At 41.6% G+C, this 27,981-nt stretch overlaps 1 protein-coding gene across 7 annotated transcripts in view; it reads right to left on the minus strand.

The window, feature by feature from the left end:
* The window catches only part of depdc5 (DEP domain containing 5, GATOR1 subcomplex subunit), an 89,777-nt gene that overhangs the window by 25,727 nt on the left and 36,069 nt on the right, over positions 1-27,981 (minus strand). For 6 of the 7 annotated variants that reach the window (XM_089007412.1, XM_089007410.1, XM_089007411.1 and 3 more), the window contains 14 exons: positions 27,896-27,965; positions 27,760-27,796; positions 27,562-27,682; positions 27,244-27,491; positions 26,969-27,169; positions 21,952-22,087; positions 19,114-19,202; positions 17,326-17,394; positions 11,611-11,767; positions 9,240-9,400; positions 5,370-5,490; positions 5,115-5,282; positions 3,817-4,039; positions 1,484-1,608 (listed from right to left, as the gene is read on the minus strand). In XM_089007412.1, coding sequence (XP_088863538.1) covers positions 1,484-1,608; positions 3,817-4,039; positions 5,115-5,282; positions 5,370-5,490; positions 9,240-9,400; positions 11,611-11,767; positions 17,326-17,394; positions 19,114-19,202; positions 21,952-22,087; positions 26,969-27,169; positions 27,244-27,491; positions 27,562-27,682; positions 27,760-27,796; positions 27,896-27,965 — 1,926 coding nt within the window. The remainder of the gene's footprint in view (positions 1-1,483; positions 1,609-3,816; positions 4,040-5,114; positions 5,283-5,369; positions 5,491-9,239; positions 9,401-11,610; positions 11,768-17,325; positions 17,395-19,113; positions 19,203-21,951; positions 22,088-26,968; positions 27,170-27,243; positions 27,492-27,561; positions 27,683-27,759; positions 27,797-27,895; positions 27,966-27,981) is intronic. The other variant, XM_089007413.1, reaches the window with a different exon arrangement.

Raw genomic sequence — 27,981 nt, forward strand, 5'->3', positions numbered from 1 at the left:
CTTTAATTGAGCACACCTGTCTGTACATTTCACATATGGCCCTAAAAATTGGGTCATATGTGTAACAGCCCAAAACTGATAAAATGTCTTTTGGGGCTATACTCTAAACACCACAAGATTCCTCCATTACATTTTAATTTTCCTTCATTCTGCTTATTTCCCAGGCTTTAAAGAGCCCATAATTACTCAGAAACCCCTTTGAAGTATTTAATCTGACACAACATGATAGTTCAATGAAGAGGTCAAAGTAAAAAGTTACATCAATGTTTTATTTCGTTGAATGAAGCTGCCACTGCGAACCACCTTTTGCAAAGGGAAAAAAGCCTAAAATTGCACAAAAAAAGACTTGTGCGACTGATGAGATCATTTTTTCTTCATCTTCTTTTCCTTTCGGCTTTTCTCTCCAAGGGTCCACATCGAATCAGTGTCCTCCATCTAACCCGGTTTTGTGCATCCTTTTCTCTCACACCAGCTACCTTCATGTCCTCTTTGACAACATCCATAAACCTGCTCTTAGGTCTTCCTCTCGGTCTCCTGCCTGGCAGTTCAAGATTCAGCATCCATCTCCAGATATAGTCGCTCTCTCTCCTCTGGACACGTCCAAACCATCTCAGTCTGGCCTCTCTGACTTTCTCTGCAAAGCCTCTAATATGAGTTGTCCCTCTAATGTACTCATTCCTGATCCTATGCAACCTGGTCACTCCCAAAGAAAACCTCAACATCTTTATCTCTGCTGCCTCCAGCGCTGCTTTTATTTTCTTCAGTGGCACTGTCTCCAGCCCAAACATCATGGCTGGTCTCACCACCGTTTTATACACCTTTCCTTTAATCCTAGATGAAAAACCATTCTATCACACATCACACCTCACATTTTTCTCCAGCCGTTCCAGCCTGCCAGGACACACTTCTTCACCTCTTCTCCACATTCTCCATTGCTCTGAATAGTTGTAGTACTTAAAAACCTCCACCTTCTTTATCTCTTCTTCCTGTCGCATCACTCTTGTACTTAGATCCCTCTCATTTCCTCTTCTGGAAAAGTATTTTTTAAAAAGGGTGATATTTTATCGTAGCGGTGAGTGGAGCACGTCACATTTAGTTCTCATGCAGATAAAATATTTCTGCAGATGTGCAGCTGGGCTTTGTAAATAACCATCCAAGAAACTATAAGATAAAGATAAAGAGAGAGAGAGAGAGAGAGAGAGAGAGAGAGAGAGAGAGAGAGAGAGAGAGAGAGAGAGAGAGAGAGAGAGAGAGAGAGAGAGAGAGAGAGAGAGAAACAGAGACAGAGGGAGAGAGAGAGAGAGGGGGGGGGGGACACCACACACAGAGACCGAGAGAGAAATGTATAGGATGACATGCCTGCTTGTATAAGTCAGATCATGATCATCATTACCAAATCAGTTGCGCTTTAGTGTTTACTGCCATTGTCCAAACACTTCTGCACCAAAATGTAATTTTGACCAATAATACAGAGCGCACTCACTTTTGGTTCTGATCCATCTCCAGTAAAGCAGATAAAGCTGATGTTCCTTTTTTGCCTTGCAGGGGCGCCATTGGTTCAGAAGTGTGTGAAGGCAGAGAAATTAAGGCCTTCATAGGAGTGCTTTTCTGCAACATAAAATTATGAATATAGACACCAATGTCCAATTTAGCTGAGCTGTAGGTACCAATTTCAAAGGTGGTAATTTTAACCCTTTAAAGGACAACCGACGCCTCCGAACAAGTTGTGTCCATAATTTGTAAAATCGCTTCAAATCACTTCAATGGAGTGTATTTTACAAAGATTCCACCGCATATAGCTATATTTTACCTTTTAAGACTCGCGCTGAATATTCAGGAAGTCTTGTTTTTGAGTTGGTGACGATTCCTGACGTGACATCACGGAAGGAACGGGCCTGACCGAGAATGGACACACAATGCATTTTGCGGTACATTGTTTGATCTGAAAACTGTTTGTTGACCCGTGTTGATGGCGAAATTAGAAGGAAAACACATAAATGACGTGATGGTGAATCCTTGTGTGTTGCACCAAGACTACTATTTGATATTCGCAGGCAAAAATTCCCAGGAGACAAATCAGTCTATTTCCAACAGAGCTTTGTCGCCATCATCTGCATTTTTTGGGTGCTACATTTCTGTCCAGATGCCTCAAAATGGCACAAAATAAATTATTTAATCGATTGCAAACATGTATGCTTTCAGAACTATTTGAATCATATTCATAACTGGATGCGTAACAAGAAAGCATCTTCTCCGAATCTGAAGCCATTTTGATTCTCGAGCAAGGCAAGACGTCTTGGCGTGACACCACGAACAAGAGGGCGGGACCTTCTGAAACTGGCCACTTCCGGGTTCAATTTGAAGTAGTTATATTAAGTTCAACCTGTCTACTTGATATCTAACTTAAAACAGATTCTTTTCTGACAGTGTATTTTAGGTGTTCAATGACATGACATGTTTCGGCGTATACTTCCGCCTTCGTCTTGCCTGTCAGATCTGACAGGTAGGTCACGCCTTCATCAAAGACCAGCTGAAAAAAGGCGCGTCACAACATCTGTGACACTCCGACGAAGGCGGAGGTATACGCCAAAACATGTCAAGTAATTGAACACCTAAAATACACTGTAAGAAAAGAATCTGTTTTAAGTTGAATTTGAAGTAGTTTTTAGACATCTTAAGTCATTTTTATTGGTGTTTTGCATTTGACTAAAAATATCATCATGGGTGTTTTGGGTATTTTAGATGCTATAAAATGTTTTTCTGATGTCAATTAGGAAACAAAAAAGTGGTGTCGGTTGTCCTTTAAGGTCTACATCCGTTTCAATGTTTTATTTAACATTGCTTGCTTACCGTATTTTGTCATCCGCAACTCAGTTTTGGTTAAATGGCAAAGCGGATACACTTTGACAACACCACCTCATAACTACAGGAAGTGTTTCGGGTCGCAACACAGCTTCCCAATTGGATTAATATTCAGACTTTGACTCACCCACACCCATCAATAGGAAAGAGGCATTTAAAAAACTTAGTGTTGCTCCTGTTGCATTTTTAAAAAGATACTCTGGCATGGATTCAACCAACCATATTTTTTAATATCAGATTCGGAGAACATGCTTTCTTGTTACTCATCCAGTTATGAATATGATTCAAATAGTTCTGAAGAGGAAAGCATAAATGTTTGCAATCGATTAAAGGAGTCCTCCCATATCAATTTGAGCCATCACGGAAAGCATGCAGTGTCCCAGAAAACGCAAAAGATGGCGCCCAAGCTCCGTTGGAATTGGACTGATTTGTCTGCTAGGAATTTGTGTCAACGACAGTACTATCAAATAGTCGTCTTGGTGCAATACACAACAAATCGCGTTATTTATGTGTTTTCCTTCTAATATTGGATTGGATTGAATATGCCTTTATTAGTCTCACAGTGGAGAAATTTACATCGCCATCAACACAAGGTTTTCAGACCAAAGTACCACAAAATGCATTGTGTGTCGCTTTCTCGGTCAGGGGCGTTCCCTCCGTGACATCAGGAATCGTCACCAATTCAAAAACAAGACTTCCTGAATATTGAGTGCAAGTCTTAAACCGTAAAATCTAGCTATATACTGTGGAATCTTTGTAAAATACGCTCACTAGAAGTCATTTGAAGCGATTTTACAAATTATGGACACAACTTGTCCAGGGGTGTCGGTTGTCCTCTAAGCCAAAGTCTTCTTCAAATAATTCCACAGACAGGGTCAATATGAATTCATTGCAGTGAATCTTTAATACAACAGACTCTCTAAGCCAATCACATTTTTCCGCACAGATACTCACTCTGATTATCCTGTCAGAACGGTGTCGTCGACGAATGCGGTTGACGCCCTCAAGGAAGCGAATGAAGCCATCCAGGAGAACCCAGTCGCCAGGACCACTCATTCCAGTATTTGATCCATCACCATAAACGTCCCAGTGGCCATCGCCATCAGCTACACGCCGAGCTCCTCCAGATGGAAGCAAGAGGAACCTTGCCCTCCAGAACTTGAGTGAGTCGATTAAACTGGCATTGGCAAAGCAAAGTTCATACTCAGGTTAAGATCATATTGATACTGAGTGTCAGAGTCTCTCTCTCTCTCTCTCTCTCTCTCTCTCTCTATATCTCTCTATATATCTATCTCTCTCTATCTATATATATATATATATATACATACAGTCTCTCGTCTATCTCTCAAGGGAGTCCGAAAAAATATCGATATAACTATCTCTCTCCGACCCTGTTTCATCTCTTTTCTCTGCGTGCATAGAAATAGTATCTCTCTCTATATCTATCTCGAGACTTTACTCTCTCTCTCTCTTATATCTATCTATATCTCTCTCTCTAGTCTCTCTATATATATATATATATATATATATATATATATATATATATATATATATATATATATATATATATATATACACACCCATAAAAATTCGGATGGTTCTCTTCCTCTTTGGACTGGAGAACACAACGCCCACACTTTCCAATAATAATAATAATAATAATAATAATAATAATAATAATACAGTAAAGTCTCGTTATATCGATATTCTCGGGAGTCGGAAAGAATATAGATATAACCGGACTATCGATATATCCGATCCTGCGGCATGTAAATGCTCTCCTTGCGTTCATATAAATAGTATCGTAATAAGCAGTACTATCAATATAACCGATATCGATATAACGAGACTTTACTGTATATACACACACTTAGATGAGTGCCTCTTTGGTGTCCTTTAGAACAGCCCTCTCTAGCCACTGATAGGACTTCTTGATATCAGCCACTTCAGCTATGAAGTGATCAGTTATGAAGTGATTTTGATAAATTAGCAACACTGAGCTTGTTCAAATAATCGGGGAATAATTTACTACAGTCATTTAATGCATACTTCCTAATTTTCCAAAGAAGTTCCTGGGTTCTCCAGGGCTAGTCTTCTAACGTATGTTTTTTTTGTTTGTTAGTTTTTTTTACGCCACCGATACCAAACTCATGAAAAATAAAATACATATTGGATGCAACAAAAAACAATGTGGGGGCCGAGGGTGAATATTGCATGACATTATATATTTATGATGAATTGATTAAATATACCTGAAGTCCTCAGAACCTGCAGAGCAAATATACTGGTCCAAATAGTTCCATTTATATTCCTCTGGTCTTTCATGGCCAAACTCAACCCAACAGGATACAAACTGAGCATCGACATGTGGAGGACAAAGGCTGTAGTTGTAGTGGATATGACGTGACTCATATGGGTATCTAAAACACAGTCATTGTGCCATTTTGTTTCTGTCATATATTGGTTGAATGTGTGATATACGGTACAAGATTTGCCAGGGAACTCACTTTGGTAAGTATCGAGTAACAGTGAGTATCTTGTCTTTGAGGCAAACTTTATGAAAGGTTCTACCCATACTGAGCCAAAAAACAGTCTCTTCTTCTTCTCCTCGACGAATTGAAACCAAACCTGATGCAAAAAAAGAAAAAAAAGCACAGGAAAAAAAAAACATGTAAAATATTAAAAGGCAAATCAACACTTAAAGGACAACAGACATCACTTTTTTGTTTCTTAACTGACATCAGAAAAATGTTTTATAGCATCTAAAATGCCCAAAACACGCAGGCTGATATTTTTAGTCAAATGAAAAACACCAATAAAAATGACTTAGTGTCCAAAAACTACTTCAAATTGAACCCGGGAGTGGCCAGTTTCAGAAGGTCCCGCCTCCGGTTCCGTGTATTTTATGTATTTTTTATTGGTCCTCTATTACCCGCCCCCAGTCTTCGGTTAAAGCGGATGGTTCGAGAACTTTAAGCGTAGTACATTTATAGCGTAGTTCATTCATAGTAGTTCAATCCAAGCGTAGTTCATTCATAGTGTCACTCGTCATGGTGAGGCAGCCAGTTCTGACGATAAAGCTGCCAAAGCTTACAATGAATCATTCCTCAAGATGGTGAAAGAAGAAGGCTACGTTCCTCATCAAGTGTTTAATGTTGATTAAACCGGCCAATCCATGCCATCAAGACCTCAACGACCATCACATAGGTAAAACGACTTTATTATAGAGTATAGTTTATTTCTTTAATTAAAATACCATAGCACATTTATTATACATAAAATAAGGTATATTTTGCGTAGTTTTAAGGCTTATTTAGTAGAAAATTATGTTTCATGGGGACCTGGGAACGGATTATTCTCATTTTAATGGTTTCCTAGGGGAAATTACTGTTTGCAATACACACTTTTTGCTTTACACATTTTCTGGGAACCGATTAAGTTCATTTGCAAAGGTATCACTGTATAACAAAATGAAAATGACGCAATAAAAAAGGGGGTAAACTTTTTTTTACTCATAACGCTTTCCGTTACAGGGGGTCTATAATGCAGGCTCAAACTAGACAAAGTAAAGAGAGTGGAGGGGTGGTACCGTGTTTGGCTTTAAGCAAATGATATTCGTATTGGTATGATATACAGTAAAGTCTCGTTATATCGATATCCAAGGGAGTCCGAAAAAATATCGATATAACCGGGACTATCGATATATCCGACCCTGTTTGCATGTAATTTTCTCCGTGCGTGCATAGAAATAGTATCGATATAACCGGGACTATCGATATATCCGATATCGATATAACGAGACTTTACTGTACTTCATGTATATTTCTCATCTCTTCATAAAAGTTTCTTGTTGCAATCTCAAAGCAAATATAATCCTCTCCATTTTATACATATCATAGATGATTATTTTTAATTTACCATTCTTTGATGGTAGGCGTTTCAGGTTTTAATCACCTTCTTGTAATAACCTTAGTGCTTCCATTCCAAACAGAGACTCCGGTTCTTTGTACTAATGGTTAATTCTTTAATGTGATTCCACACCACCTTCACCACCACCACTTTGCACTTTGCAGAACACTTTGCCCGCTTTCTGTCCAAAATAGAAGTTTTGGTCCTTGTCCTTTTGTCTTTTCCTTGCTAAACAGTACAGCGATAAAGCATGTCCATTCTCGCCGTCTTCTCAGTAAAAATGAAACTTAAATAACAAAGCGGAAAGTAAAACCTGCACTGGAACCGACAACCCAACGCCATGTCAAGAAAATAAAGCACAGCCATCTGCTGGTCAACTACGGGACAGCAGTTATAAACAAATGCATCAGCTGCATTTACAACCTTTTTGCTAGGTGCATTTAGAATTTGAAATACATATAAAAATAAAAATATTATTTGAAAAAAAAAAAAATCAGATGAACCTTGATATAAGGACTCAAAATTGAATTGGATGTCCATCTTAAAAACACGCTGTCAAATTTTATGTACTTTTCCCTAAAACAGTACCAAGGATGTACAGTCCCAAAATATATGAAATTGTTTGCTTTAGGTCACCCACATTGCATATTGAAGACCTTGTGTAATGTTCCTTTTGGGCTGGGGAGACGAAAAATATGATGAGCGTTTTCCAACAAAACTCTCGCCAGACACGTGAGCTTGAAGTTTTCCATTGTATCAGACATTTTTCCAAACTTTTTCATTGAAGACCAAGTTGCCATGCCACCCTCATTTTTGTTTTACATGAAGTGAATTTTGCTTTATTTGTTGTAACCACTTGTATTTTTTTAGATGAGTTTCTGGTTAGAGCTGCTATTATAAGCATCCATAAATACTTTTAATAAAATATTTTCCCATCCTGATTGTGTAATTCTAGTATTTGGTTAATATGGTGTCTGAGCTGAAGGGTATCTGTAAAATTAATCTCTGGGAAGCATCTGAGAAATAAAAAAAAGAAGTGCCAGTTGGTCCCCTTGGGTCTGAAAAGGGGGCCCAATTTAACTAGATTGCTTGCCGAAGGACACAAAAATGATTGAAATAAACTAAAATACAGCACTGGAGCATGATATTTCTAAATTGCAAATGAAAACAATATATGAACTAAGTAATTTATAAACAAACAATTTTAATTTAGTCACATTTTTAAAACAGTCAATGTTAATCTGTTTCAAGTTATCTACTGGAACACAAAAGCAATTCCAATAAATGTGAATAGTGGCATGTTGTACAATTACAACATGTAAAGAGAAAAAAGTAAAGAAAAAACAATATTCATATTTTGAACCTCATTGACAAGATCCACCTTGAAGGACAACCGACACCATGTTTTTGTTTCCTAAATGATATCAGAAAAGCGTTTTATAGCATCTAAAATGCCCAAAACACGCAGGCTGATATTTTTAGTCAAATGAAAAACACCAATAAAAATGACTTAAAGTCTCCCAAAACTTCAAAATGATCTGAGAAAGTTTCAGTTTCAGAAGGTCCCGCCCTTGTTCGTGACGTCACGCCATGACGTCTTGCCTTGCTCTAGAATCAAAACAATGGCTTCAGATTCGGAGAAGATGATTTCTTGTTACTCATTAAGTTATGGATATGATTCAAATAGTGCTGAAGAGGAAAGCATAAATGTTTGCAATCGATTAAAGAAGTCTTTCTGTGTAATTTTGAGGCGTGTGGATTGCAATGTAGCGTCCCAGAAAATGCACAAGATGGCGCCCAAGCTCCGTTGGAAATGGGCTGATTTGTCTGCTGGGGATTTGTGTCAACTCGTATCAAATAGTTGTCTTGGTGCAATACACAACGATTCACCATTGCGTTATTGATGTTTTCCTTCTAATTTCGCCATCAACATGGAGTTTTCAGACCAAACAAAGTACCCAAAATGCATTGTGTGTTGCTTTCTCGATCAGGGGCGTTTCTTCCGTGACGACTCGTCACCAACTCAAAAACAAGACTTCCTGAATATTCAGCGCGAGTCTTAAAACATCAAATATAGCTATATGCGGTGGAATCTTTGTAAAATACACTCAGTAGAAGTCATTTGAAGCGATTTTACAAATTATAGACACAACTTGTCCGGAGGCGTCGATTGTCCTTTAATATTGCATCTTATAACAAGCATTCCTGGAGTTATTTAATATCATTATACTGTCTGTAAGGCAAACGTAAAGCTTTTCAAGGCATTAAGATTTGAAAAGTAAAAAAATAACATGATGGTCTGTGTGCCCTCCAAAGACCAAAAGCAGATATTGTCTCCTCGGCCTCAATCCATTTCATTCTATGTGACTGCATTACTCTTGAGCCAATTATTATTTGACTATTTATTATTGAACTAATTATTATGTAACGTGGGTCACATTACAACGGCAATGTATGGAATGCATTACCTCTGGTGTATAAAGGACTGCTGCCAAGGGGGGTAGCCACAGAAGGTTGTCGTCTCCTCCTTGTTGGTTGGACAATGATCTGGTAGCCCTGCATCAACCTCTGACAGATAAATTCTTCAAACACTTGAGTAGCATTCATCCCTGGCGATTCATCTTCTCGCCTAAAAATAATGAAGAAAACAGTCACATAAACTATTCAAACACAAACTTGATTAACAGAACAAGTGCATGCCATTTTTTAAAGATGATTACATATTGGGCTGGACAAACAATGAAATTAATCACAATTTAAGATTTTTCTTTTGAAATTGTGATTGTGGGTGACGGGCGGGTGGGCTGGGGGGGTTCACCAAAGAAAAAGAAAAGACTGCGAATCTTTAGATCCTTGCATTTTGAAAAATATCGACTCAGTATTGAAGGGGGAAAAATAATACTGAATCTGTGAAAATTCAACTTAAAGGACAACCGACGCCTCCGGACAAGTTGTGTCCATAATTTGTAAAATCGCTTCAAATGACTTCTACTGAGCGCATTTTAAAAAGATTCCACCGCAAATATTTTAGCTTTTAAGACTCACGCTGAATATTTACAAAGTCTTGTTTTTGAGTTGGTGACGATGCCTGACGTGACGTCACGTCTGGAACACCCCTGACTGAGAAAGCGACACACAATGCATTTTGGGTACTTTGTTTGGTCTGAAAACTTCGTGTTGATGGCGAAATTAGAAGGAAAACACATAAATAACCCGATGGTGAATCGTTGTCTGTTGCACCAAGACTATGATTTGATATTCGCTGACAAAAATTCCCAGGAGACAAATCAGCCCATTTCCAACAGAGCTTGGGCGCCATCTTCTGCCTTTGTCTGGGACGCTACGTTGCTGTCATTGATGGCTGGAATTGATATGCGAGGACTCCTTTAATCGATTGCAAACATTTACGCTTTCCTCTTCAGAACTATTTGAATCATATTCATAACTGGATGAGTAACAAGAAAGCATATTCTCCCAATCTGAAGCCATTGTTTTGATTCTCGAGCAAGGCAAGATGTCTTGGCGTGACACCACGGACAAGGGGGCTGGACACTTTAACTCATTTTTATTGGTGTTTTGCATTTGACTAAAATCTTCAGCCTGCGTGTTTTGGGTATTTTAGATGCTATAAAACGTTTTTCTGATGCTTTTCTGATGCTTTCCCTGCTTTGGCCTCATCAGTGCAACATTACTATAATATAAAGTGTGGCATTTTTATTGATGCAAATTTAGTTTGAGAGTAAACTTCGTCTGGGGTGTGATTATCTAGATTTAAAGGACAACTGACACCTTTTTTTTTGTTTCCTAATTGACATCAGAAAAACATTTTATAGCATCTAAAATACCCAAAACATGCAGGCTGATATTGCAATTGATGAAAGGAGTCCTCCCATATCAATTCGAGCTGTCACAGAAGGCATGTCCCAGAAAATGAAAAAGATGGCGCCCAAGCTCCGTTGGAAATGGGCTGATTTGTCTGCTGCGAATTTGTGTCAGCTACTATCAAATAGTCGTCTTGGTGCAACACACAACAATTCACCATCGCGTTATTTGTGTTTTCCTTCTAATTTCGCCATCAACACGGATCAACACAAAGTTTTCAGAACAAACTGTGTGTTGCATCATTTGATACTGTTTTATATAACTATTTGATATTCGCTGACACAAATTCTCAGCAGATAATCAGCCCATTTCCAACGGAGTTTGGGTGCCATATTCTGCATGTTCTGGGTGCTACACATCAGTCCTGATGCCTCAAAATGACCCGGAAAGACTTCTTTAATCGATTGCAAACATTTATGCTTTCCTCTTTAGAACTATTTGAATCATATTCAGAACTGGATGAGTAACAAGAAAGCATCTTCTCCGAATCTGAAGCCATTGTTTTGGTTCTGGAGCAAGGCAAGACGTCTTGCCGTGACGTCACGAACTGGGGGTGGGACGTTCTGAAAACCCCCAATTCGCAGCTCAATTTCTTGCAGTTTTAGCACACTATAAGTCATTTTTATTGGTGTTTTTCATTTGACTAAAAATATCAGCCTGCGTGTTTCGGGTATTTTAGATGCTATAAAACGTTTTTCTGATGTCAGTTAGGAAACAAGAAAATGGTGTTGGTTGTCCTTTAAAGGACAACCGACGTCAGCAGTGCTGTGAAATGTAAATTTCTCCACTGCGAGACTAATAAAGGCAAATCCAATCCAATCCAATCTTTGTAAAGTACGCTCAGTAGAAGTCATTTGAAGCCATTTTACAAATTATAGGCACGACTTGTCCGAGGACGTTGGTTGTCCTTTAAGTGTTATTTGGTATGATAGGGTCAAAGTAAAAGTTGACAAACACCTCTCTAGATCACTGTGTGGCAGTAAGTCATAGCATCCTTCAGTGTAGTCACTTTGTAGAATTTGTCGGTCAGGGAAGTAGTCAGTCGTGAGCGGCAAGCAGGCTGGTGTGGTCAGAGATTTCCAGTCAACACCCACTGCACAGCAGAAGCTGGGAACTGTTAGACATAAAGAGGGTACCAATTTCATTTAGTGAACGTCTCTAGGGCAATTTAGAGTCCAATTAATTCAACACACATTTGTTGGAATGTGGGAAGAAACTGAAGAGAAAATCCACACAGACAAACTCTAACTAGGAAGGCCGGGTCCCGACTGGAAGCTGACAGTTCTACGCTGAAAAATAAAATATATTCCTCACACTCCCTCACACCCCCAATCCCCCCCTCTCTCGGTTTCCAGATAAATCTGATACCAGTATTAACCACTTTCTACATCAGAGGTGGGCAAACTACGGCCCGCAGGCCAGATCCAGCCCGTTGGTCTTTTAAATCTGGCCCGCCAAAGGTTGGTACACAACTGAGGTTTGACGTGATTGACTACATTCATTTCATTTGGACTTGTAATGACAGGCATTTATATGTCAGGTTTTACTTCAAGGTGCAGAAGACGGGGAGGGAGGGGGAGAGAGAGCGAGAGAGATCGAGGAAGAAAACTTATTTACCGCTTGTGGACCTCTGACAAACAGGAATTTGCAAACTAGGTTTACAAAATATATATGCATTAAAACGGTGACATGCAAGTGACTCTTGATTGAAGTGAGTTTTACTGGAATTGCGAAGGTTTTTAATTGTCTTAATTGACATTTACATCATGTAGATCGTGGTATTCAAACAAAGAAAGAACAGCAATTACGCGGAACAGGAAGTGAGATGTATCTGATTAGTCAAAGCTGTTTACAAAGTATGAAACATTCAGGAGAGACTTTGAGTCGGATCATCTCAAATTTACGAGACTTTAAAAAACAAGGATGAGAATGTTTGCCTGTGATCATGTTCAGAACAATTGAAAACTGAAGCGTTCCCTGGCTGGCTTCAAATGTTTGTGCATGACATTAGCTGAGCAATGCTGCCATGCGTGGTGATGGCAGGGATCTATAGTTGGGCATGGAAAGAAAACCCCCACATCTCTGACTCATCTCGTTTTGTAGCAAATAGTCCGAATGATGTTCTATTCTGTCGAAATATTTTGTATATCTTTTTACAAACGTGTACTGCACGCTGTACTGCACGCTTGTTTTTGGGCAATATAACACTTGGTTGCTTGTGTTGTAACACACATGAATATACTTGGACGTTCATACCGGACATATACTGGACCGTTGTTGTTTCACTGTTCTCATTAATAACATTACTGAATATTTTTTTCTGATGATGTTTTATATGGAATGAAAAACATGCCGTTTTTTTTAATATCAGAATCAGAAAACCTTTATTTGTCCCACAATGGGGAAATTTGCATTCCACAGCAGCAATTTGAAAGGGGATGGGGTGGGGGAGGGGTGAGAGGATAGAAAACAAGATATTCTAAGCATAGCAAAATAAAAATGTCACCTGTATACTGTAAATGTAAAAGCCATTTCATAAAAACTGTACATAGTGCAAGTGTCAAGAAATATGTACCGTATCTTGTGCTGACCCAGCCCGCCTGTCGAAGATTTGGAATGAATGTGGCCCTCAAGCAAAAAACTTAGCCCATCCCTGTTCTACATCAAGGTTCTCTCCATTAGCCACGACAGACAGCTTATTGCCTTCTGTTAACCTTATGAGAGAACAACACCTTAAATCAGTGGTTCTTACTCTTGTTGATGGCACCGAACCCCACAAGTTTCATACGTTCATTCACCGAACCCTTCTTCCAATGACTGTGCTTACTAACTGCAGTCTAGACTGAGGGGTGGACCTATGTGGCGGAGGATCCACCGAGCCCCGAGACCAACTCACCGAAGAGTTTGTAAGAATTTGTTAGTTGCTGTTCAGAATCAGAATCAGAATCAGAATCATCTTTATTGCCAAGTATGTAGAACACACAAGGAATTTGTTTCCGGTAGAACACGCTGCACTAGTATCGTCGTCAAAAAAAACTGCTAAGTGGCAATATACAGTAGTATACAGTGCTGTTTGTTCTCTTGCTTCTTGATGATTGATCACAAATTATCATGGGGTAAGATTAAGGTCGGGAGAGTTTCCGAGACTCATTATGTCAGTGTTTTGTACTCTGAGCCTAACAGTGATCACTTGTGGAAAGGTGCTCCATCATTTGGGAAAAGGTATTGTTTGTCACCAAATTTTGTTTTGGATGGGGTGGGGACGCTGCTCATGGCTGTTTTCGGAAAATTATGAGTGGGCTGGGCTGAGATGGAACCCCACATATGAATGGTCTCTGGGTGCTTGACTGGTTGTGCTCACCTTTTTTTGTCTCCCAACGTCTTATTCTTCTTTTCCTTTCGGTTTTCAGTGAATCAGTGCCCTCCCTCTAACCCGGTTTTGTACATTCTCTTCTCTCACACCAGCTAGCTTCATGTCCTCTTTGAAAACATCCATAAACCTCCTCTTTTGTCTTCCTCTCGGTCTCCGCCCTGGCAGTTCAAGGCTCTGCATCCTTCTCACGATATAGTTACTCTCACTACTCTGGACATGTCCAAACCATCTCAGTCTTGCCTCTCTGACTTTCTCTCCAAAGCCTCTAATATAAGTTGTCCCTCTGATATACTCATTCCTGATACCATCCGACCTGGCCACTCCCAAAGAAAACCGCAACATCTTCATCTCCGCTACCTCCAGCTCTGCTTCCTGTCGTTTCTTTAGTGGCGCTGTCTCCAGTCGAAACATCATGGCTGGTCTCACCACTGTTTTATACACTTTTGCTTTCATCCGAGCTGAAACCCTCCTATCACACATCACACCTGACATTTTTCTCCAGCCGCTCTAGCCTGCCTGGACACGCATCTTCACCTCTTTTCCACACTCTCCATTGCTCTGGACAGTTGACCCCAAGTACTTAAAATCCTCCACCTTTATCTCTTCTCCCTGTAGCATCACCATTGCACTTGGATCCCTCTCATTCACACACATTTAGTCCGTCTTGCTGCGATTGATCTTCATTCCTCTCCTTTCCAGGGCATTTCTCCACATCTCTAGTTTCTCCGCCATCTGTTCCTCGTTCTCGGTACAGATCACAATGTCATCTGTAAACATCATGGTCCAAGAAGATTCTTGTCTAACATCGTCTGTCAGCCTGTCCATCACCATAGCAAACAAGAAGGGGCTTGGAGCTGGCCCCTGGTGGAGTCCCACCTCCACCTTGAATTCCTCCGTCAAACCAACAGCACACCTCACAACTTTCCTACAGTCATGATACATGTCTTGCACAGGTCTGACATACTTTTCCGTCACTCCAGACTTCCTCATGCAATACCACAGCTCTTCTCTGGACACCCTGTCGTACGCTTTCTCCAGATCTACAAAGACACAATGCAATTCCTTCTGACCTTCTCTATCAGCATTCTTAAAGCAAACACTGCATCTGTCGTACTCTTTTTTTGGCATGAAGCCATGCTGCTGCTCGGAAAAGTTCACTTCTGCTCTCAGTCTAGCTTCAACTAATCTTTCCCAGAATTTCATTGTATGGCTCATCAACTTAATTCCTCTGTAGTTAGTACAACTCTGGACATCTACCTTGTTCTTACAAATGGGCACGAGTATACTTCGTCTCCATTCTTCAGGCATCTGTTCACCATCTAAGATCTTGTTGAATAACCCAGTCAGGAACACCACCGCCACCTCTCCAAGACACTTCCATACCTCGAGTGGTAAATCATCAGGCCCAAGTGCCTTTCCCCCTTCATCCTCTTCAGCGTCCTCCTCACTTCATCCTTGCTAATGTTTGCTACGTCGTGGTCCACAACAGTGACGTCTTCTACTTTTTGTTCCTTCTCATTTTCCTCATTCATCAATTCTTCAAAGTACTCTTTCCATCTTGCCATCACACAATTGGCACATGTTAATACATTGCCATCTCTATCCTTAATCACCCGAACCTGCTGCAGGTCCTTACCATCTTTGTTTCTCTGTCTCGCCAGCCTGTAAAGATAAGTCTCGTCTTCCTTGCTGTCCAGCCGAGCATACAAGTCATCATAGGCCTCTTGTTTTGCCTTTGTCACCATTACTTTAACCGTGCGCTGCATCTCCTTGTACTGCCGTCTACTCTCGTCCGTCCTCTCAGTGTCCCACTTCTTCTTTGCTAACCTCTTTCACTGTATACAGTCCTGCACCTCCCCATTCCACCACCAAGTCTTTCCGACCTGTGTCTCTGATTATGTTCGCTGTAGTTTTCCATCTGGAAGGACCTCTTGCCCAACCAGTGCTTGTCTTACCTCCTTCCTAAATGTCATACAACACTCTTCGTTTTTCAACGTCCACCCTTTTGTCCTCACTTGAGCCTTTGGTTTCTTCATCTTCCTCACTGTTAGCGTCATCCTACATACCACCCACCTATGCTGTCTGGCTACACTCTCACCAACTACTACTTTGCAGTCACTGATTTCCTTTAGATGGCGCTGTTGACACAAAATGTAGTCTACCTGTGTACTTCTGCTTCCACTCTTATAGGTCACCCTATGTTCCTGTCTCTTCTGAAAGAAAGTATTCACAATAGCCATTTCCATTCTCTTAGCAAAGTCAACCACCATCTGTCCTTCAGCCTTCCCTATCTGGAGTCCAAACCTGCCCATCACCATTCAAGTCCCCACCAATTACAACACTCTCACTTCTCGGGATGTTCTGTATGACTTCATCAAAGTCCAACCAAAATTTCTCCTTCTCCGCCACCTCACATCCTACTTGTGGGGCATACCCACAAACAACATTGAACATCACACCTTCAATTTCTAGCTTCAGACAGTTCATTCTATCTGATACTCTTTTTACTTCTAAGACATTACTAACAAACTCCTCTTTTAAGATAACCCCAAATCCATTTCTCTTTTTGTTTTCACCATGACAGAACAGCTTAAACCCTGACCCTAAGCTTCTAGCCTTGCTCCCTTTCCACCTGGTCTCCTGGACACACAGTATGTCTACCTTCCTTCTCTGCATCATGTCAACCAGCTCTCGACCTTTACCTGTCATTGTTCCTACATTCAAAGTTCATACTCTTAGTTCTATACTCTTGGCGTTCCATTTCTGTCTTTTCCTCTGGGCACACCTCCCTCCTCTCCTTCTTCGACCAACAGTAGTCAATTTTCCCCTGGCACCGTGAAGGTCAACAGTACCAATGGCGGCCGTTGTTAACCCGGGCCTCGACCGATCCGGTATGGGATTCAAAGTTTTGATTCACATATTTGTTTTGGCAATTTTTTTTACGTCGGATGCCCTTCCTGACACAACCCTCTGTATTCATCCGGGCTTGGGACCGGCACAATAAGACACTGGCTTGTGCCCCCTTGTGGGTACATTGATGTTATGAAATAAGATAATGAAATAAGATAAACAGACTTTGGCAAAAGCTAAATATGTTTGTGTTTTAATATGATCTCAGACTTAAAAATGTTCTCAGCAAATTGTAAGCTTTGTAGTTCAGCTTAAAAAGCTTTGAGAAAAACATTTTCTTTTGCCACCAGGTGGTGACAACCCCACAATAAAAAAAAATCTCAGATTTTTTTGAGCCTGGACGCTCAAGTGATCGTTCAGTGGAGTCTTAATTTCCGTGAATAACTTACTAGGATTGGCACCGTTTCGAGAGGAGTCATCAAATTCAGGAGCGCTGTCGGTCCCTGTAGAGATGTTACCTAGACAAGATGAGAAAGCAGCAGAGATGCTCAAGTCATATAGCTCAAGTCAACTGTATTTTGAAAGCAATTTAAAACAAAGAAGCGCTGTACACAAAGTGCAGGACATGGAGAAAAAAAGTCACACAACAACAAACAATGAACCAATAAAGAAAAACAAAGACAATAGAAAGTGGGAATGAGGGATCACCAATGGAAAAGGTTTGATCCACTGTGAGCTTCCATTTAGTTCTCGGGGCCCTCTATAGTTCCTGGTCTGCAGACCCAGGTGCGTAGGTGCGGAAGAGCCCAGGTAGATAAGGTGGGGTGAGACCATATTAAAAAAAAAAAAAAAAACATAGGATCTGAAAAATAATATAAAAATGGACTGGGAGCCAGTGAAGAGAAGTCAGAATTGGCATTATCCGCTCAGTCTTTTGAGCTCTAATAAGGAGGTGTGCACCATTTGGATCAACAAGAGATGCTTATTGGAGGATTGGCTGGCTCCAAAGTAAAGTGCAAAAAATAAAGGACGACCGACACCTCAGGACAAGTTGCGTCCATAATTTGTAAAATCACTTCAAATGATTTCTACTGACCGCATTTTACAAAGATTCCACTGCATATAGCTATATTTTACGTTTTAAAACTCTGAATATTCATGAAGTCCTGTTTTCGAGTTGATGCCGATGCCAGAAGTGGCGTCGCTGAGGGAACGCCCCTGACTGAGAAAGCCACACAGTGCATTTTGGCTACTTTGTTTCGTCTGAAAACACCGTGTTGATCGCAAAATTAGAAGGAAAACTACATAACTAACGCCATAGTGAATCGTTGTGTGGCAGCCGAGAAAGAGAGAGAGAGAGAGAGAGAGAGAGAGAGAGAGAGAGAGAGAGAGAGAGAGAGAGAGAGAGAGAGAGAGAGAGAGAGAGAGAGAGAGAGAGATAGAGAGAGAGAGAGAGAGAGAGAGAGAGAGAGAGAGAGAGAGAGAGAGAGAGAGAGAGAGAGAGAGAGAGAGAGAGATCTTCCAGCAAATTCTAGTTCGCTGACAAAGCATCTTGAATAAGAAGTGAAACGTCCGACACCTTGAAAGAGGTACAGATGACGGCTGAAGAAACCTTCTCATCGATGGACCACTCCTGTACGACTGAGAGCTTACACAGAGATCAAATAAACATGTTCAATTTTCTTTAGTTACTACACAATCAACCCTATGCTATTTTGATATTGTTCAGTATTACAGAGCAGACAAAGAGAATAGACTAAGTCCAGTAATTCTTCCTAATGTCTACTTAAATTTATTTGCTTTGAAGATTTCCAATGTGCTGCAACAGCATTTAAATCATTCCCATTATCCACAAAAAAAGCCTGAGACATCCTCTGCCACGACCTTGGAATGCACCAAAACAAATGGCTAAATATTGGTCAGGCAAGATGGCAGGCAGCCTTATACACTGGAAAAATACAGTACTGTGAAAGGTTGAAGTAAATGTGTTATGTCGTAGTCAGTTTCAAATATGTAAAGTTTAAATACTGTTTACATTTTTTAAATATGCTGGTACCCACAAACTATTACATAAAAAATCCTAAGGATGTGGTGGGCAAACCGTACTTGGCGGATGTTTGTCTTGTGTGGGTGGTCCTGGTCCCCAATTAACCATGATAAGAGAAGGATTACTGTATTTCTTAAATATATATTTTTGTCAAAGTACTTTTTCTTTGATAGCATGTTTGTATGCTTACCACCATTGCTGGCAGGACTTTGAGAGCATTCTTCTACCCCCCTACTCATGTAAACAACATTGTCATCTGCTTGTGGGTAGCTTGTTTGCCTGAAACAGAAAGTTGATTGTCAGTTTTCTTTGTTCTCAAATCGCTCTCTCTGTTCACTGTTCAGGAAAAATGTCATTTGCGGTTTCCAAACTGCCTTACAATTGGCGCATACGAGGAATAACAGTAGCAACATTGCAGTGGAATACTTGCATGTTTCCCGTCACAAGAAACATTTTTTAATTTAAATAAATAATTTAACATAAAAGTCCCAAGACCGTGTTACTTTGACAAGGAAATTGTAAACCTATGTGGTGGAATAAGGTACAGTGTAAGCGAGTTATGAGTGGAACCCATCATATTTAAGTCATACAAATTTTGCAACATTTCCATTTGTCGAGTTTTTATTGTAACCTATCAATTGTGCATATGTGTGATTAAGACAAACGTATGTTAATGGATGCGAAACAATTGGCCACAGTAAGGTTAGTTTGTAAGGTAGGTAGGTAGTTTTTTTGGGGTAGATGGGTCGGTGGGTGGGTGTGGAGGTAAGTAGGTAGGTAGGCAGGAATTGTGGTTTTAAGTACCTACTCCACAAAAGACGTTTTCAGATTTTGCTTATTTATATGACATAAATGCATCTCATCAATAACAAATTTAAAAATTAGTCAAAGATAACAAGTAACAACAAAATGGAGCTTTTCAATGTTTTTTTATGTCTTCATTATTCCAAAGGGAGATAAAAAAAAACTCGAACATATATGACCCTGAGTAAAAAAGTGCTGCCCTCCCCCACTCAGGAACATGTGAAGGAAAGTAAATAAGTCAATAATACAGTGAGACCTCAGCTTACGAACACCGTATTTTATTAACCTTATCCTTCCCATCGCCGAGACACAGATCCCACACCACTCTCAACATCAAGGCTAATCTCACGTGAGGACCATCCATTGGCACAAACGGACAGAACAACATCAGGTCCACGTCTGTGTAAGCTCTCAGTCGTACAAGAGTGGTCCATCGATGAAAAGGTTTCTTCAGCCGTCATCTGTACTTCGTTGAAGGTGCCGGACGTTTCGCTTCTTATCCAAGATGGTTCTTCAGCGAACTAGTCTTATTGGTAGTTTCGGCCCTATATATATCCCTACTGTCCAGACATGGCGGTGCCGGACTCTGCTACGATAGGTCCCAGCTCTCAGGTTGGGGGGAGCAGAGGACTACTCCCTGCTGCTCCACTGATTGTTCCTATTGTCCTGACTAACGACTGTCCTGATTTCCCTATTTGCTCTGGTATCACCTCCTCAGCATTACTCATCCTATGTTGCCTAAGCATGCTTTTGTACGAACGATCCAAATTGAACCTCCCACCACCATATCGGTTTAGTGAAGGATTTAGCTGTTTTATGAAAATCACTTTTACTCCCCTTTCAAACCATCTATGTTCTTTCGCTAAGATTTTAACCTCATTGTCGTCAAATGAATGGTTGCTAGCTTTTATGTGCATATGTACTACTCTCATTGGCTGCCCTCCTCCCTTCTGGCTGCCACCCTCGATAGCTCACTTTCTTTCCACTTCCACATAAATAACATAATCCAGTCCGCATACCTCTACTTAAATAAAATCCCTCCATCCATCCATTTTCCGTACCGCTTATTCCTCATTAGGGTCGCGGGGGGTGCTGGAGCCTATCTCAGCTGTCTTCAGGCACGAGGCGGGGAACACCCTGAATTGGTTGCAGGCCAATCGCAGGGCACACAAAGACATACAACAGTCACTCTCACACTCACACCTAGGGACAATTTGGAGTGGTCAATCTGCCTGCCATGCATGTTTTTGGAGTGTGGGAGGAAACCGGAGGACCTGGAGAAAACCCACGCGGGCCCAGGGAGAACATGCAGACTCCACACAGGGAGGCCGGACCGGGGCGCGAACCACTGCCGGACCTCTGCACTATGAAGTCCTAACCACTCAACTACTGGGCCGCCCCTTAAATAATATCAATCTTGTCAAATCTAGAATCGACTTCAAAACACTTCTGTATACATTTAATAGCCATCCATAACCTTGCCCTCCCCCACTATCTGTCTGACCTTCAAATTTCCGTTCCCTCTCGTTCCGTTTTGTTCCTTAAGATGTGATGGGGACCTGGGAACGGATTATTCTCATTTTAATGGTTTCCTATGGGGAATTAGTTTTTGGGATACACACTTTTCAACTGACACACTGTCTGGGAACCAATTAAGTTCGTAAGCCAAGCTATCATTGTACATCCAATCAAATTATTATTAATCATTGTTATTGTCGTTATTACCGTCGTCGTCATCATCATCATCATCATCATTATTATTATTATTAGTAGTAGTATTATTATTATTATTATTGTTAAGCTTACTATTTTCCAACACAATCTCCCAGCAACGTCACTCAATCTTTCCATCCATGCACTGTTGTGTCCGGAGGAATGAGAGGAGAAGAGTTGCTTTGTCAACGTCTTTATTGTGCCACCATGTTAGTCTACCTGCGGTCGTGATGTCACTGCTGCTTTTTGGACCTGTCGCAACATCCTGTAGCAATGTGACATATGCTACATGCACAAGCTTCCATATTCGCTCAGAGTAGAACTGTTTGGACTGACGTCTCAACCAATCAGACACATTTTTGACTTCATCCCCACTTTCACAGTGTGGAAGTGAAAAATTATCACGAATCATTCTGAATGAATTTGTCATTGAGATAAGTAATTCTCCACTTCATCGATTTTTTTATATTTCACCCCAGCTTTGATTTTGTGTATGCTAAGTGTATCTAACCTTCCTGGGGCTTCCTGATATTCAACTTCCAGCAGGTCAGACGAGGTGTGGGCATGATCTCTTTGATAACAGTCTTGCAATTCAGCAATGCTTTGCCTGGTCTGGTCATGGCTTTGAATGGCTTCTCCAAGAGGATCTGAGGAACATAATTGGGTTTATTAGACATACAAAAGATCGATGAAAAGGTTTCTTCAGCCGTCATCTGTACTTTGAAGGTGTCGTTTCGCATCTTCAGCGAACTAAAGTCTTACTGGTTGTATAGGCCCTATATATATCCCTATTGTCCAGACTCTGACTCAGACTGGCGGACTCTGCTATGATCGGCCCCTACTCTCAGGTTGGGGGGAGCAGAGGACTACTGCCAGCGGCTCCACTGATTGCTTCTATTGTCCTGACTGACGACTGGCCTGATTGCCCTATTTGCCCTGGTATCACCAAATCAGCATAACTAATCATGTTGCCTAAGCTGTCTGTCATACGAATGATTCCTTCACTAAACCGATATGGTAGTGTGAGGTTCAATTTGGATCATTCGTATTCAACGTCAGGACTCGTCACCAACTAAAAAACAAGACTTCCGGAATATTCAGTGCCTGTCTTAAAACGTAAAATATAGCTGTATGCGGTGTAATCTTTGTAAAATACGCTCAGTAGAAGTCATTTCAGGCGATTTTACAAATTATGGACACAACTTGTACGGGGGCGTCGGTTGTCCTTTAACCGAAAAAAATCGCTGCCTATTTCCAATCATTGCATCCAAAACGGTGAAATGCAAGTGACTCTTGATTGCAGCGAATTTTACTGGTATTGTGTTTTAAATTTAATTAATTTACATTTATTTCATGTAGGTCATGGTATTCGAACAAAGAACAGTAATTACAGGAAACATCAAATGTCTCACTCAGCCCATTTTGGAGCAAATAGTCCTAACTGTTATATTCTGTATAATTTAAAAAAATATACACCTGTACTGTATGCTGCAGTTTTGGGGCAACATAACACTTTGTTGCTTGTGTTGTAACATGTATATTGGATATGGATATGCCTTTATTAGTCTCATATTGTTAACATATTTGAATGTTCATACAGAATCAGAATCAGAATAATCTTTATTGCCAAGTATGTAGAACACACAAGGAATTTGTTTCCGGTAGAACACGCTGCACTAGTATCGTCGTCAAAAAAACTGCTAAGTGGCACTATACAGTTCCATTTTGGCTACTGTTGAAAGAGTTCAAAGAGTTCAAAGAGTTAATGGCTTGGGGGAAGAAGCTGTTTAAATGTCTGCTGGATTTGGTGCGCATGGATCAGTAGCGCCTGCCTGAGGGGAGTAGCTGGAAAAGGTGGTGGGCAGGGTGCGGAGGGTCCAGGAGGATTTTCCGTGCCCTAGTTTGGATTCTTGCAGTGTGCAAGTCCTCGAGAGTGGGTAGGGCGGTGCCAATGATTTTTTCCGCCGTCCTAACTGTCCGTTGAAGTCGGATTTTGTCCATTTTTGTGGCGGCCCCGAACCAAACGGTGATGGAAGAACACAGGATGGATTCGATGACAGCCGTGTAGAAATGTTGCAGCACCTCCTGTGGCAGGCCATGCTTCTTTAGCAGCCTCAGGAAGTATATTCTCTGTTGGGCCTTTTTCAGAATAGAGTTGGTGTTGACCTCCCACTTCATGTCCTGGGAGACTGTGATTCCCAGGAACTTGAAGGTCTCAACGGTTGACACAAGGCGGTTGGATAGTGTGAGGGGTAGCTGTGGTAATGGATGTTTCGTGAAGTTCACGATCATCTCAACTGTCTTGAGCGTGTTCAGCTCCAGGTTGTGACGGCTGCACCAGAGCTCCAGCTGCTCCACTTGTTGTCGGTACGCAGACTTGTCGCCGTCTTTGATGAGACCGATGACGGTGGTGTCCTCTGCGAACTTTATGAATTTAACAGCTGAATGTGTTGAGGTGCAGTCGTTCGTGTAGAGAGAGAAGAGCAATGGAGAGAGGACGCATCCCTGCGGGGCTCCAGTGCTCGTGGTTCGTGTTGTGGATGATTTCCCAGTCTGACCTGTTGTGTCCGTCCTGTCAGGAAGCTGAGGGTCCACTGGCAGATCGTAGGGGACACACCAAGCTGGAGAAGTTTGGGGATGAGGAGTTCTGGGATGATGGTATTGAACGCAGAGCTGTAGTCCACAAACAGGATCCTTGCGTAGGTTCCTGTTTTGTCAAGGTGGTCGAGGATGTGGTGCAGTCCGATGTTGACTGCATCCTCCACAGACCTGTTTGCCCGGTCGGCAAACTGAAGAGGATCTAGCAGAGGTCCGGTGATGTTCTTTAGGTGGTTCAGCACGAGGCGTTCAAAGGACTTCATGACCACAGACGTCAGAGCAACAGGTCTATAGTCGTTCAATCCTGAGGGTGCCGGTTTCTTTGGAACTGGGACGATAGACTGTTTGAAGTTGATGGGACTTTTATGTATGCAAATTCACAAACGAACGTTCGTTTGGCAATTTGCATACTCTGCACCGGCAGCCAATCAGAAGCCTGCTTCGGACTACAACATCACTAAAAACTGTACTTGAGAGTTTTGAAAGCCATAGCTTTGAGCAGGGAACAACAGAACGCAATCGTTGCATTGTACACCTTGGCGGCAAACGGCGACTGGAGCAAAGTCTTCAACAAGGTATACTTGCCATAAATTAGGCAAGGGAGCATTTGTAGTTTGTACTTCCTTAATTATAAAAAACCCTGTAAACTTCGCAACAATGTTTGTGTTTTTTTTGGCCATTAGACGTCTTTGTGTTTTAAGTTGTGAAAAATCGGGCAGGCATCTTTATGGCTGGCAACTTTTCAGACTTGTCTGCCCGGGTGTCCACTAACTTTTTGTCATGAGTTTCAGACACTGTCCTAGGTAAGGGACCAGACAAAGCACAGTAAACATAAATGGATCTGAGTTTGGAGATGGGGATCGTTGGCGAGCGCCTAGTGGCCAGGTCTACACCTATGGGGCCCGGCCAGGCTCGGCCCGAAGAGGCAACATGGGTCGCCCTTCCCAAGGCTCACCACCCAATGGAGGGGCCAAAGGGGTTAGGTGTGATGAGAGATGGGCGTCGGCCAAAGGCGGGGACCCTGGCGGTCCAAGCCTAAGCTACAGAATCTAGAGACGTGGTGTAATGTCACCGCACTTGCAGAGAAGGAACACGAACTGGTGTCCGACGTGTAAAACTTCTGACTAGATATAGCCAGACCCACCTTCACACACAGTCTGGGTTCTGGTTCCAGTCCTCTCGAGAGAGGTTGCACTCTTTTCCGCTCTAGAGTGGCCCATGGTGAGAGGCATTGAGCAGGTGTGGGCATACTCATTACCCCCCGGTTCACTGCCTGTACATTGGGGTTCACACTGGTAGCCTGGGTCACCGCCTGTACGTTGGGGTTCACACTGGTAGACGAGAGGGTTGCCTCCCTTCGGGTGGGGGGATGGGTCCTGACTGTTGTTTGTGCATATGCACTAAACAGCAGATCAGTGTACCCATTTTTTTTGAGTTTTTGGAGGGTGTGCTGGAGAGTACTCATGCTGGGGACTCCCTTGTACTACTGGGGGATTTCAATCCTCACATGGGCAATGACAGTGAGACCTGGAGGGGCGTGATTGGGAGGAACACCTCCTCCCCGATCAGAGTGGTGTTTTGTTATTGGACTTCTGTGCTCGGCATGGATTATTTTAACAAACACTTTGTTCAAAACACAAGGGTGTCCATATGTGCACTTGGAACCAAGGCACCCTTGGCTGCAGTTCGATGATTGACTGTGGTTGAATCATCGAAATTGCGTGCCACATGTTTTGGACACTCGAGTGAAGAGAGGGGCGGTGCTGTCAACTGATTCCCATCCGGTGCTGAGTAGGCTCTGATGGTGGGGGAAGATGCCGGTCTGACCTGGAAGACCCAAACGTATTGTGAGGGTTTGTTGGGAGTGTCTGGCAGAATCCTCTGTCAGAGACCGTTTGAATTCCCACCTCCGGCAGAAGTGTTCCTATGTTCTGGGGAAGGTGGGGGTCATTAAGTCAAAATCATCCTTGCTAATCTTTGCTACGTCTTGGTCCACAACAATCACATCTTCCACTCTTTGTTGCTTCTCATTTTCCTCATTCATCAATTCTTCAAAGTACTCTTTCCATCTTGCCATCACACGACTGGCACCTGTTAACACATTGCCTTGTCTATCCTTAATCACCCGAACCTGCTGCAGGTCCTTACCATCTTTGACTCTGTCTCGCCAGCCTGTAAAGATCAGTCTCACCTTCCTTGCTGTCCATCCTAGCATACAAGTCATCATAGGCCTCTTGTTTAGCCTTTGCCAGCTTTACTTACGTGATCTGTAGTTAATTTAACTAATCAATTTATATTTTAATCTTATGTATGCAAAGGCACTCATCTTATTTATCTCTAATTAGCGCTACAATTCGTGTAAGGTTTTTTGCATGATGACACGCATTCCAGGAAATGTTCGTTTACCTGACTGTCGAGCCACAAGCAATTTACTTAGTGCAGCTAATCGAATGCATTCCACATATTTAGCTTTCTACACACATAGATTTTAAGGTCCCTCTTGGTCAATGGGAGGCCAGGATAATGTGGTAATAGCCAATGGCAGAGCATGTTGCATCCAGGAAACTCAGAGCTGTGAACGGAAAAAAATATGTCCACTATTCTTGTAAAACTCAAGCTAATAGATCCAATGAGCATAAATGCATGGACATTTATTCCGCAGTATCGAGTGGGACTCACTCGTACTCGAGCCACTGAAGGCTTCTGAAGGGCTTCGGGGTTCCGAGTACTGGAACTTACGCTGTTATGAATCAATTATAATTTAATGTCATGCTCAAAATTTTAATGCATGGGATTTTATTCCGCGTAAGGGAATTTCTGCTTGAAAGAAGTCCATACATGGGAATATTTATTGCATGACTGTAATTAAATATTCACAATAAATGCAATAATTTAACACCCTTTTGTATATTAAAGAAAGTACAGCTCACCAAGAGGGAATGTGTGAATCCAGCGCCTGCGGTTAGATGTGAGCTTCATGGGCATTCTGGTTGGTGTGAAGGGATTTATAAGAGCTCTCTGTGGTGTATAGCCTCCTGGTTGTATGTACAGGGTGGACTCAGCACTTCCCACTGTGAACCTAGCAGGGGCACTTGAGTCTCGTTGAGATTCCACCATCTTCTCAGAGAACTCTGAATAAAGAATCGCAATGAATGGGAAGTCAAGTGTGGGTGGATTGTGGCGTTTCAATTGTACAAAAACCTACCTTTGGCACATGTGTATCCGAGAGAGCTACTGACTTCATAAACAACAGATGGCATGCGAGGTATTAGAAACATGTTAGCTAAAGGGCCCAGACTATCATCAGATGCCAGGCTATGCTGCTCATCAGCACCAGCGAAACACCAAGGAGGAGATGCGCCCATGCCAGTTGCACCATCCGAAGACACACAGCTTTTTTTTCCACCTCTCTCTTTACCCCGACCCATCCTGTGCAATGGAGTTACAGTATCTCTGGCAAACGCGGATTCAAGTGTTCAGTCTCAATCGATCAACATTATTTCAGTGCAACACAACTACACACCTGGATGTGGGACTTCTCTGAATCAGTGAAGGACCAGGCAGTCTGAAGACTTGAGAATCATGCGCATCATAGTCCACCTGTATTGGCAGACCGTTCTCACACTCCTTTTGCATAGATAAAGCTAAAACAAGTTATGAAAACAGACCTTGAGCGCAGGAAAAGAAAAAAAAATGCAAATTGATGGATTGCACAACTTACTTTGTTCAGTGCCTTTCTTTAGTTTTTCATAATGACGCTAAAAGAAAAATATGTGCATATGATGTGGAGAGTTGTTATTCATATAAATGGTACAATACAAGTCTTGGAAGATGATTGTAAAAACATTTTATTTTACCTTGTGGCCTGCAAATTTAATTCGAGGAATGAAGGTATTAAAAGAATTCGGACTTTGGGAGGTATAAAAGCTAAAAAGGCACAAAA

Source organism: Hippocampus bargibanti, linkage group LG11 (genome assembly GCF_051943395.1).
Source record: "Hippocampus bargibanti isolate YZ-2025 linkage group LG11, ASM5194339v1, whole genome shotgun sequence".
NCBI classification, from domain to species: Eukaryota; Metazoa; Chordata; class Actinopteri; order Syngnathiformes; family Syngnathidae; genus Hippocampus; species Hippocampus bargibanti.